This window comes from Lasioglossum baleicum, chromosome 20 (genome assembly GCF_051020765.1).
Source record: "Lasioglossum baleicum chromosome 20, iyLasBale1, whole genome shotgun sequence".
NCBI classification, from domain to species: Eukaryota; Metazoa; Arthropoda; class Insecta; order Hymenoptera; family Halictidae; genus Lasioglossum; species Lasioglossum baleicum.
Window position 1 is genome coordinate 5155617 of NC_134948.1, and position 12588 is coordinate 5168204.

General features: G+C 46.1%; 1 protein-coding gene and 1 long non-coding RNA gene across 4 annotated transcripts in view; one reads left to right on the forward strand and one right to left on the reverse strand.

The window, feature by feature from the left end:
- Positions 1-12588, forward strand: part of LOC143218955 (uncharacterized) — a 25344-nt gene continuing 12756 nt past the window's right edge. The window contains exons 1-4 of one of the 3 annotated variants that reach the window (XM_076444633.1): positions 1-527; positions 6285-6372; positions 10427-11503; positions 11893-12229. In XM_076444633.1, coding sequence (XP_076300748.1) covers positions 1-527; positions 6285-6372; positions 10427-11503; positions 11893-12229 — 2029 coding nt within the window. The remainder of the gene's footprint in view (positions 528-6284; positions 6373-10426; positions 11504-11892; positions 12230-12588) is intronic. The other 2 variants (XM_076444635.1, XM_076444634.1) reach the window with 2 other exon arrangements.
- LOC143218981 (uncharacterized) lies at positions 2440-4658 on the reverse strand. The gene is made up of 3 exons (XR_013011222.1): positions 3954-4658; positions 2947-3822; positions 2440-2828 (listed from the first exon to the last, which is right to left on the reverse strand). It is a non-coding gene; the product is annotated as an uncharacterized LOC143218981 (long non-coding RNA).

Here is a 12588-nt window from a genome sequence, read left to right on the forward strand (position 1 = left end):
ATGGACGGTAGCTCAGGTCCGCCGTCGGACGTGACGACGGCGATGGGAACCGAGAACGACGAGGGATCCAAGGTACGGGTAGACAGCAACGACTCGAGTGTTTCTGCCTCCTCCGGTGCATCGCCGAGCACGACCGCTTCTGCGACCACCTCGACGTCCTATTCCACATCGCAACCGGAATATTGCTGCCAGCGTTTGATGAGGGCCTCCTCCGCATCACCTACGCTACCTACGACCTCCTCGTCTTCGTCGTCATCGTTGTCGTCGTCGTCGTTGTCCTCCGCCTCCTTCTCTTCTTCTTCCTCCACCTCCTCCTCCTTGTCGTCGTCACCGCCGCAGCCGGGGTGTGGCTGCGTTGCCACCACCGTCCTCGAGCCCGACGAAATTACCATCAGCATCACGCCGACCACCGGCGGCCAGTTCGATCTTACCGTTGACCGTACCGACACTATCGAAAATCTTAAGAAAATCATCTCGAAGAGACTGAAGGTCGGCAAAGAACGCATGTGTTTACTACATCGTGAAAGGTTGGTACAATCTACGTACACACGCATATGTATACCGCGTATATATGTGCACGCATGCATATCGATACCGCTTCTCCTCCTCCGCCTCGAAAGACACCTTGTGTGTGTATGTATGTATGTATATCCTCGTCATCGAGCGTCCCTTGCCTGTTTCGAATAGCCGAGCCATTCCCTCCTCCCGTGATCGTCGTTGCTTGTTTTTCTTGCAATTAAACGAGATTCCAGGGGGGAGCGGTGTTCTCGAAAATCTTCACCTCGAATCGATGCGAGACGCTTCGGCTCGTCCATGCGGATGAATCCGGGGGGCTGGCTTTTCGTGCTCGGATTTTTCTCACGAACCGGTCGGTCGCGTAGGGGAGAATTAGGCGCAGACCTCGCCCCACGCTTGCGTATCTCTCTAAAGAAAGGAAAAGAAAAAAAGAAAGAACAGAGAGAAAAAAGGAACGAGACTGGGTAGAGGTGAACGTGTATACGATCGTTGCTGTGCATACTGGTGTGTGCCGACCGAGAGTCGGAAAGATGCGAGAGAAAGAACCGAACACCACAGCATCGTGCACAGACACGATCAAAAGAGCAAGCGAGCAAGAGAGAGAGAGAGAGAGATTGAGAGAGTGGGCATAATATTCGTAGGCGTCGTGGGGGCCACCGCACGGACTGTGATCCTCCTCCTTCGTGCGAGCACGCGAGAGAAACATGGTGGAGAGGAAGGTTGGCATACCATACTCTTGGGAGTAGGATGTGGTGGAGGTGGTGTAGTAGGTAGAATATCTCGGGAATCGCGTTCCCGTGAAGTGGAACGGTGACAGCCCTCCGCGGTGAGAGGTAGAAGAAGAAACAGAAACAGTTGGATGGAAAAGTCGACGTCGTCGTCGCGTCGGGGCCGGCTATTCCCGTACGCAATACATCCCTGGAATTTTCTCTCTTTCTCTTCGTGTCTCCTCCTCCTCCTCCTCTGTTCTTGGATCCTCGGTCTTGTATCTCGAGTAGCGATGGCCGCAAAGTGCTCTACGAGGTTGATTTTTCGGATTATTCTACGCTAGCTAAGGGTACGAGTAGAGTTGAATAGAGAAGAGTCGAAATATAAAATGTATACATACATACTTAGTGCGAGCATTCAAATTGTAGCGGCGAGTAGAGCTATGCTTAGCAGTCGACCATCAATGGCGCCGCTCTGATCGACGCTCTTTCCGCTAGTACTCACATATCGCAGCTTCAATGTGCTCGTGTCCTAAGCATGTCCGATGGCATTTTGATTCTACGCCGAGCGTACAAGCGTTCGGTGCGAGTATTTACCTGTTGCTGGCGGTTTCTTAAATTATGTTTCACAAACCTGTCCTCGTGGACAGTATCGAGATACAACCAAATCGGTCGGCTTGAGAACCCCTGCGTCCTCGCGCGATTGGTATTGCTCCTAAAATTCGCAATGAAAAGAAGCGAATACTCTCGACTTATCGCCGCTTGCTCCTTCTCGGTGCCTGCCGGGCCAGTTCCAGGCGCAGGTAGCACACTCCGCGCCGGTTCCTTACCGCGTATTTGATACGTGTAGATGTGCGAGTCCGACCTATGCGTGCACTCGTCTCTCAGCTTGGCCGGTGCGTAAGCGGCACGTGCGTGTGACGGATCTTTCGCTGGTGTGCGGATTGTCTCGCTTCTCTTCTCCTCTCCTCTCCTCTCCTCTCCTCTCCTCTCCTCTCCTCTCCTGTCTGCCCGTTTCATTCCATGGTTTCTTCGGACACGCATGCGTATCGAGTGAGAGACGCAACCTAAAGGGCAACATCGTGTTAGTGTCGCTCCGATATATAGAAAAATTGTTACATCTTATCAGCGCTGCCATACTACGCCTACCTTCGAATTATTCTTCGGGTTTCGTGCTCGGAGAGGGATTCCCGCTATTCTTCTTATCGTCTCTCCACGGTGTCCAACCCGTTAACTCGGAGCAGTTATACCTTGCACACGGAAATAATTCTGCTCTCAAGCGCATTGTAACGTCTCTATGAATTGCACTCTAATCGCGTTTACAGTAGTTGTCATAATCGGAAAATCATCCGTTCCACGGGTTGGTCTTTCCGTCTCCTTTAAAAAGAAGCTTGCCTTTGGTCGCAGCGTAACCTTACCGTAACAGTTTCGTGACGCTATTTAGCGTGTGTCATCGCAGATCTTATACCACTTAGTCATCCTCGTTGCACGTACAAGGAATGCAGCTTTTTTCCTTCTTGTGCATTTTTGTTGGCGAGGGTCATCCGTCAGGGACTCGTTCGAATCCTTTGGGCGGTTCAAGTACGTCTCGACGAACCGAGGTCTCTGCGAAACACACGATAAATGTTAATCCAATCCCATTTGTTCACGAATATATTCTGCGAGCACGTTTCACAAATATTTTCTCTCCGTTGTCGTTACATTTCGTTGATCGAGTACCTACGTTTTTCGTTCGTAAACGACAACATCCAGCTGGCAGCCACGTGGCGTGTTTATGTTTTACATTCTTCGAATTTGGAGTCTTTGGCCGGCGACATTCAAACTGCTGTTGATCGTGAAGTTTAGAAAAAAAAACAAACGAGAACAAACGTGTTCTGAATGGCCGGCGACTCAACGTTGCGAACAAAACGGAACAGTGCAGCAGAATTTGAAGTAAACAAGCGGACTCGACGGCGGTTCGACCTCGAGAACGATAGCAAGCAGAGACAAATATTTATAGCAGGGCTAACCATGAGTGTCCCTGTCCTGTCTTACTTTATGTATTTATATTTATCCGTTTTTAGACTTTGCTTATTCTTAGCGACTGTCTTCCCTTTCTCCTCCTCCTCCACCGCGTTTTCATTCATATCAGCTCGGCGCCTAGAATATACATATAGATACATATGCGCGTGGTTCGTTTATATTTTTCTACGTTCTAATGCCAGGGTCCGAAGATCACGCGGAAAACGAAACCGTTCGTTTGTTCGAACAAAATGATTGTTTTCCGTCGACTCATTCGAAGGCGAGATAAGCTTCCGCGAATGCGGCGAGACTACGACGGTACCCAGCGGAGCGATCGTTGTGCAAAGAGCAGGCAAAAAACGAGATTGTTCTTTCGATTAGCGAGAAAATAGAGATGGATAGGCGGGCTTGCGACGTCGGGAGTTCGACGAAACGGTCGTTTCGCATTTGGGCGAGCACAAAAGCCGTGCATCTGCATCCTGTACGCCGGAATCTTCACAAATACCGTTAAGCCCGTTTCAGTCGGTTCGAGTGGCGCCGGGTTCGACATATCGAAAGCTTCGGGAGGTCCTCCACCCTCGCACTTCCGGTTCCGATGCTGCAAACAAACAATTGCCAGATCTCTTTTGTTTCGAAATGAAATTCGAACGCGACGTGTGTATCTGAATTCATTCGCAATTTATATATACATACATATTTAGAATAAACCGATTTATTACGAATACTTACGAACAGACGGGTTTATTCGTGTTATCCGAGATAACCTTTGTCCAACTCCCTTTTCAGGATTATGTTCGCCCTGCACGAGAGCTCTTCGTTTATTTTGGCTCGAGGTCGCGCGGGATGAATGTTCCGCGGAATCGAAGCTCGATTCATACAAACATTGATGACGGAATGCCGGGATTTTCGCAATCGTTTCGGCGACTAGCTCCCCGATACTTTCGAACGTGTGCCAACGCTTTGACGGGAACCGTTCGTGTAATGATCCGAGAAAAGGTGTGGTGGGCAGGTAATCGGTGCTATTTTTACCGGTAACGAAGCATCGTAAATAAATTTGAATCGGCCGTTACCCTGCGGTTGTATAATCCGGACTATCTCTACGTCGCACACGCTATAACGATAGCGTGACGCTGATCGGATCTGCGCGTCGAATAGGTGTCGACAAATGTTCGTTATCTGGTCTTTGTCACCGACGCTCGTGTGCGCCTCGTCGTCTCTTCGTAGAAGACTTCGGGCTATCAAAGCGGACTGGCATAACGCGTATATTTTTCATTCGACGGTGGTCCGTTCGCTTTACTAGCGAGAAAAACATCTTCCCTACTTTATCGCTGTCGCGAAGGCAACCAAGATGGTGAACACGATGCCATCTATTGCCGTCTGCGTCGAACACCCGAGAAGTCGTCTCTAGTGATGGGCATTATCGACTAAATTCAACTATCGACTAATTACTATTTAGTTACTACATACTATCGAATATTTAGTCGATAGTTTGTAGTCGACTGAAATTTCGTTTTAGTGGTTATACGTCTAGATTGCGGGCTATAGTCTATGCCTACGTATAGATCTCATTTCTCACTCACTCTTACAGCATTGTGCTGCAGTGCTCACTTAGTATTATAGGCACAGTAAGAGTAAATTGGGGTAAATATACCAGACAATAATTAAATAATTAATAATAATAAAAATAATTTTTTTATAATTTCTAATAATTCGATATCGCTAATGAGTGAATGTATTTGATAGTAAATCTTATAAAATTTATTCAAAACATCCGCCGTTAAAATTCAACCAATAGCTCGATAGTTTAAGCGACTGATTCAGTAACTGAATTTAGTCGATAGTTTTCAGTCGTTTACAGGTTATTCTCGTATTTACTCTTATTCTCGATGTTCGCTAGTTAAATGAATAGTAGGACAGTATGGGACAGTACAGAGATATTAAATTTCGTGATTGAATGATTTTGTCTTTATTTAATAATAAATTCATACACTACGTTATAAATATAAATGTACACAATTTATTTATATCACATATATAGTTTATATTGCATAAATAGCAATAAGATTTTAACATCCAATATGAATTAAAGTATTGAAATATCTATTACATATTTCATTACTTGCATATTTGCACGTCCTGTCATAATTATGTATTTCTAACCTTGTCGTTTCATCGTCTGACACTGACATTTGAAATTTCAAGATGGCGACGTGTAAACAGTCGACTGAAAATAGTAGTTGAATACTATCGATTTAGTCGATAGTTTTTAGTCGATGGTGCCCATCACTAATTCGTCTCCTCTGTCCTTTGGTTGTGTACTGTCGCTTTCATGGGAGAATTCTTACGAAATAATCCGACGCGCGGAATTTTTAATGGGGCATTACGCTGAAAACAGCGTATGTCGACGGTCGAAAGTAAAAGTTAACGGTGCACGGAGACACTCTTCTCTCTCTCTCTCTCTCCCTCGCCTGAACATGCACACGCAGCAACGAACAAAGGGACGGAGCAGGGGAGGAACGACGATCGTGTTCAATTACAAATATTTTGCGAGAGCTTACCGGAATGGAAGGTGAAATTTCTTGGGAAGGAAGTTGCACAACTTCCGGTTCACGCTAAGTCAATATCAATTTCTCGCGAGCTGTTTGCGGCTTCGTGCCCCCTCGTACCGTTCACTACGGGCGACAGTACCGCTTTATCGGGCCGGTCTAATCTCGAGGATCGTGCCCGTCTCCGTTATCATCGTTCCTCCTTTTGTTTTCCGCGAGCTTACCACGGACGAGTCAATGCCATCGAGATGCATGCACCTTCTTTCGATGCTCGTCACGGATGACGTTTCAACTTTTTAAACGGTTTCCGATCGTTTTATGAATCACGTCCCATTCGATGAGCGGTCGCTGCAAGGAAAATTCCTGAAACATTATGAACGATAAGGGGCGACGCCTCGTGCGAACCGGTCTTATCTATCCATTGTCGCGAACGCGAGAAGAAGCTGTTGCTATTAAACATCGTCAATCTTATCGGCATAACCATACAACGAAACCTGTTCGATATCTGTTTCAGGCTACTGCAAGAAGGAACTCTCAAGGAAAATAGCTTGCAAGATGGCAGTCGGCTCACGTTATTGCCGAACGTGGAAACCGGCCTGTTGGTACGTTGCATTTTCATTCTACACCTCCAGAAAAGAATATTCGATCGACTGTCTTCATCAGCCATCATCATTCATCATCAAAATTGAGTAGATGAAGTTCAAACTTGTTGAAACATTTTTAAAATCGAACATGAAGAAATGACATTCAATAGACTTCAACAGTATAGATAAACAGTGTGCACTTGCAATTCTTTGTTTCTAATAAATGCTCAAGCGAAGTTTTCAACAGTGATGTTCACCGTTTCGATCGAATATTTTCTGCGATTTTCTATGTTTTGTTTATCGATAAACCTGGGTTCGAATGATCGCGTCGAAATAGCGGGAGCAAGCGTCGCATGTGCCGGATAGTGTTTATTTCGTTTGTCTTGTGTCCGCGATCGCAACCCGGTTGCGGTTGTCAAAGAAAACCGTTCGCCGTCGAGGAGGACGCTCGGGAACAGGAATTCTCACAAGAATGGTGATCCGGGCGAGCGCCGTTAACTCTGGTTGGCTGTTCGTGTATCATCGGGTCACTTGGTTTCTCGGCCACCGTATCGTCTCGGCTGCTTTAGTTTCCGGTACTATGTTACGTCAGATTTTTTCTTTGTCCATCACGCAACGGGCAACGGAGCTACGACGCGTGCCCGATTATTAGGCGATTCCCGATCCACTCGGGAACGATCATCTCCCAGAATGAGAAATTCGCGGAAGAACGCTGCTGAAAATGTTAGTTCGTCTGTTATGACGCATTCGATTGAGGAAACGCGAGATGTTTGACAGTGAAATTGAATTTTACTGAAAATTTAGTCGTCGAGTGTGCGCCGCCGCTCTCACTCGGTGGGGCGTCGAAATAAGGCGAAAAGGCGGTCCTTTTTGTCCGCGGCGCACAGTGTGTCGTCCAATGGAAAAAAGTCCGAAAATCAAAGTGTAAGATCGGCAAATTTATGTATCCTAAAATGTTCGTAACATTTTCTATGTTCTAAAACTGCCTTAAATTTTAACCGAATAAATCAATTTGTTATTAAAATTGAGGCTGAAACTTTACTGTCAAATTCCGTGCATTTTTTTTAAACATGCGTCCCTCGCAAGCTGTTTGGTTTTTTAATTTGATTTTTACAGGGTGTCTTTGACATTATAAGACCTTCGATCTCCCAAAAATTTTTTTTTAAATAATCGCAATTTGTCCTAATTTTTTATGTTTAACCTTTATCATCTTTGATTAGAGTTTTAAAAAAAGTACATCAAAGTACACCCGTGAATTTTTTTACAGTAATTGGTGCCATATTAAACTTTAATTTCGCGTTGGTTTAAATCTGCTCACATTTGCTCAAGCGAAGAAAATAATAAAAAACCATATTAAGACGCTCGCGCTCGGCGGCTTTCTGCGTAGTCTTTCGCAGAAATTTGTTGCAATTATTTTTAAACGCATGCCATTTGATAAGTACTTACATATGTGTTCAATTTTATTCTTATAAATTATATATTTAGTTTTAAAATTGTTTAAATATTTACAATCTTTCAATTGAGTATTAAAGAAAGTACCAATAGTTTCCTTTGAGATTTTGTATTATATTAATTTAAAGCACATTAGACTTGATATGACGGTCGACCTTAAGTGCATAAATATACACAAATGTTAAAAATAGTAGAAATTTATGTTGACGTTGAGACGCGTGCGTTCGCCGTCCACGCCTTTAACGTAGTCTATCGAGTTCCTACTTGAGTCCGCGCGAAACGATAAGACAATATGTTTACTCATTATGTTATTCTAAATATACAGTCCATTATTTTCAATTGTTTATACGATAGCCGTCGTGGTCAAAAGTATCAGATGTGAAACTGAAGCCGAACATAGTCAGTCGCAAACGTGTCCAAGTTATTAATAATCTGTAAATTCATTTCCTACAGTATTTATTTTTACTCTACATATTATATTTATAATATTCTGTAATAGTATTTTTGTTATTGTGTGTTGTATTATATGTATATCATTTAGTTTATGCGTATTATTTATATAATATGTTCCGTCGTGGAACAATGACGACTTCAACAAGTCCATCGAGAATAACTCAATAAAAAAAAAAACATAAAAAACAAAGTTGTCGCATTTGAAAAGAAATTTTTTTTTTTTTAATAATTAGAAAAAAATTTTTTTTATATGCCAATCGATTCGTCTTTGCATTTTATTTCAAAAAGTATTAAGGTACCTTACTCGAAAATTGCATAGTTTAAGAGTTATGACTTTTTTCCCGAATTCCCATATACTCGACACACTGTGCGGCGGTCAAACTTGCCCGTCACTGGTACATATATGTATATGGTCTAAGGACCTTCGGCATTTCCCCTCCATGGGTGTTTTCGGATGTATTTACTTACCTACAGACCACGGATGAACTTATACGCGGACATCTTGAACAAAACGATGTGCGTTTGCAGGATCCGTTAGTGGCCGATTTGTTATACCTATATTTTTCTGGTTAAAGGGTTCGGAAGAAAATCGATCGCTATGCGGATGGAAGACGAAGGAAGCGTAGCTGAGGCAACGCGGCATTAGGTCGCTAAATAGGTTGAAAGTTTGATAGGCAGAGCGAAACGACGGCTCTAAAACGCTTTTTCTTTCGGCGGGAAGTATTATCGATCCTCCTATGGAAATTCTGCAGGCAGGAACAAGCAGCGCACCTCGCGCCTTTTCGCATTATCTCTGGGGGAGGACGTGTGGGAAGCGTGTCCGAAAGCAGCAATGATTATTCGATTCGCCGTTGTTGCCACGTTTTAGTATAGAGGGTGTCCCCGCGCAGGACGATCGAACCGTTAAATAACGACGCCGCTATAATTACCACGGCCGTACCGTTTTCGTTGTATATCGAGGTACGATCGTGCACCTACTCTTGTATTATTCTTCAAATTTATTCAAAGCGATCTACATTTTGAAATTATTTCTTAATGCAGGAATGCTCGATGAACGTTCGCTAACACCGTAACTATTTTCAGATTCAGTTTATCACGACTGACTGAGAAAGCGTCCACACACTTCTGACCGGCAGTGCGCGTGAGAAGGAAAAGCCAGACTTGGGCATTATTCAAACGATGTTATCTTGTTTGGGTAAATGTTATTTTGGAAAATACTTTTCAAAATCAAAAAGAGCTTTTCATTCTGTTCACACAAAACCGAGTGTATTTACCTGCAACAAACAATTTTTGTGTTTGATTATGTTCCGAACGAAATGTGCCCAAGCCTAGGTAGCATAACGTGCACGCCAAACTGGAAGAGTGGACCACTCTGTGTCCGCCGATAAATTCGAATCAGATAGAATGGATCCTAGGAATATTTTCGTGGGTATCTGGGCATCGTACCTGGGCGTCGACTCTTCGAGGGCGTGTACGGGTGCTGTTCGGGTTCGAGAGGGTTAAGGAAGCATTACATGGCCGAAGCGGGTCAACCGTTGTCGCAGGTCCATTCACCGAAGCCCAGATTCCCCGACGCGCGACGCGAGGCGAGGAGAAACGGACGCGTGTGCGGCCAAATCGAATTACCGAATATACTGATGACCGTCAGGAGCGAAAGGAAGTCCGTTAGGTGTACCGAGGGATAGGCTAGCCGCGGCTAGGCGCGGCGCGGCGAGGGTCTGAGCCGTGGTTCCGCGAGGTTTCCTCTCTTCTGCAGGTCTTCTCGCGTTTCCATCTCTCGTCGTAGGCTGATCGATTGCCCGAGCTCATCATCTTGCCCGGTGGATGAATAGAGTCCGAACCCCGGAGGAAAAGGACCGTTATCGGCGCGGTGTTCAGACCCTTTCCGAACGAGAGACAAGGCTCTTTCAATCCTGTTCACGATTCATCAATAGCTCCTTCCAATAGCCCAGCTGCGTGCTAGAAAAGAATCTTTTTAAAAGGAGCAATTAATCCGGTCTTCGTTCATGCTGTACGAATATAGTATAGGGTTTCTTCTTCTTAACATTCGATAGCGTGTGTCTAGGGATATGGAATGAATCATCGAACGCCGCGTGTATATTATTATGTACTACAGGAAAAAGTCGACAATGGATGTGTCGGGATTAATTAGCATAAATGTTTGCAGGCGCAACGGCCGGAGCAGAGCGTGATGCAAGCATTGGAGAGCTTGAACGATTCCCAGGTGAACGACTTCCTGTCCGGGAAAGCACCCCTGAACCTGACGATGCGGCTGGGAGACGATATGATGCTGATACAGCTGCAATTGTCGACGGTGACGCCGGCATCGCCAACCACTAATCAGTCGACCGGGAACAGTACCGGTCTAACGATTGGCAGTTCGAACGGGTCGAATCTACCCTCGAGCCACGTTTCAACATCGCTTCAGAGTAGACGATCAACGGTTCTGGCGGGTCGGTCGGCCAGCACCGCTTCGACGAAGCTGCAGAACGGTACCTCGGCCAGGAGGACGTCGTCTCTGATCAGCAGCTTGGTGTCGGCGATGCACGCGGCCGCCAACCTCGCGTCAGCCACCACGACTACCAGTCCGGTTTGCTCGAGTCGAGCAACCACCGCCTCCTCGGTCTCTTCGTCCTCGTCCTCCTACTCGACTCAATCCTCGGTTAGTCCCACGCATTCGTCGTTCTGCGGCGGGCAGACGCAAGTCGCCAGTGCAACTCGCACCGGTAGCAATCACAGCCCCGCGTCGACCAACGGGAACACCGTGGCGTGTCAGTCCTGTCTTCTCTACCATCACCACCACCACAATCACCACCACCACAGTCACCACCATCACCATCATCACCATCACCATCATCATCACAACAGAAACAAGCCAGCCGCGACCAGCCTGACCACCTCACAATCGTCCGCTACTGTGGACCACACGCAACAATCTACCTCCACCGGTCACGGATACCCGGACATGGTGCCCTACGAGAGCTCACCGCCAAGGAAAAAGCTCTGTACCGCTCACCACCATAGCCAACAGTCCACCAACGCCACCGGCGACTCCTCGTCGAGGAGTAACGGCGGCGTCGACAACGGGGACACCAGCCCACAAAGCCCTACCTCCTTACCGAAGCAGAGCACGAAAGCCGCGGTTCTCGACACCAGGGCGCTCGCCGAAGCCTCCCGCAACCTAACGCAGAAACTGAAGCAGCTCTCCTCTGAGGTACTCACCTCGCGGGTCGACCTCGCAGAGGTATACACTGTTACCGATGCCAGTTCCCCCTGTGTATACCACTATCTCGTATTTATTTAGAGCAACGGTCTGCGTCGGGGTCCTAAGAGACTCCACCGTTCCCGAGAATTTGCAGAATTTTGTTGCATAATGCGACGTAACTGTTGAGATGATTTTATGAAATACTCAGTGTACATCGAGAGTCTCTTAGGTCCTCAAACGAAATTACATATCTTGTTTATTTGACGCTTCGCTACCGCGGTATTGTTCACATATCGAATTCTTCATGATTGTTATCCGATTAGAGCATGATCGTGCGATTGGACTTTCTTTAATGATCAGTTGCTTTAAATCGTGACGGTAGTCCTCTCTGCCAGATAATTAACAAGAACGTTGTTGTTTGAGCACAGGAGAATGCGAGACGCAGGCAAGGGGCAATTATCGAGAGTATGCACCATCATGGAAAGAGCGTGTACTCGGGTACGTTCAGCGGGACCTTGAACCCGGCGCTCCAGGACGGACACGGACGCCCGAAACGAGACATAAGCACCATCATTCACATTCTGAATGACTTGCTGTGCGCGAAACCAGCCGCCACCGCCGGCTATTACAGGCATCACCACAGGCATTCCAGTGGCCGTCAACAGTCCTCGACATCTCCGTCCTCCACTGGAACGACAACCACTGTGAACGGTACTTCGACATCTATCGGGTGTCACGACTCATCCACATCCGGATACTCCACCGGTATTGTATCTCGCAGGATATCACCCCCGGGTAGACAGTAACCGAACTACGATAAAACAGAATTTCATTTCAAGTTGATGGAATTGGCAATATTTCGCAGATTCTTAAAGCAAAAAAATTGCAGGACATACACTTCCGTCCATAAATCACCGGACACTCTGATAATAAATCATGGACGGTAGTGTAAGTAGACTGCGGATCTTTATGCGAAATAAAAATAGTTTGTTCAGAAGACTATTTCTAGCATTAAACACATTTCGCCGGGGGGTGATATCAGAGAGAATCGTATGCCATAAGCGTCTCTGATCGCACAATCAGAGATCACTTGGAGTACGGTCCTCTTCGAGATGTTGTGCTCT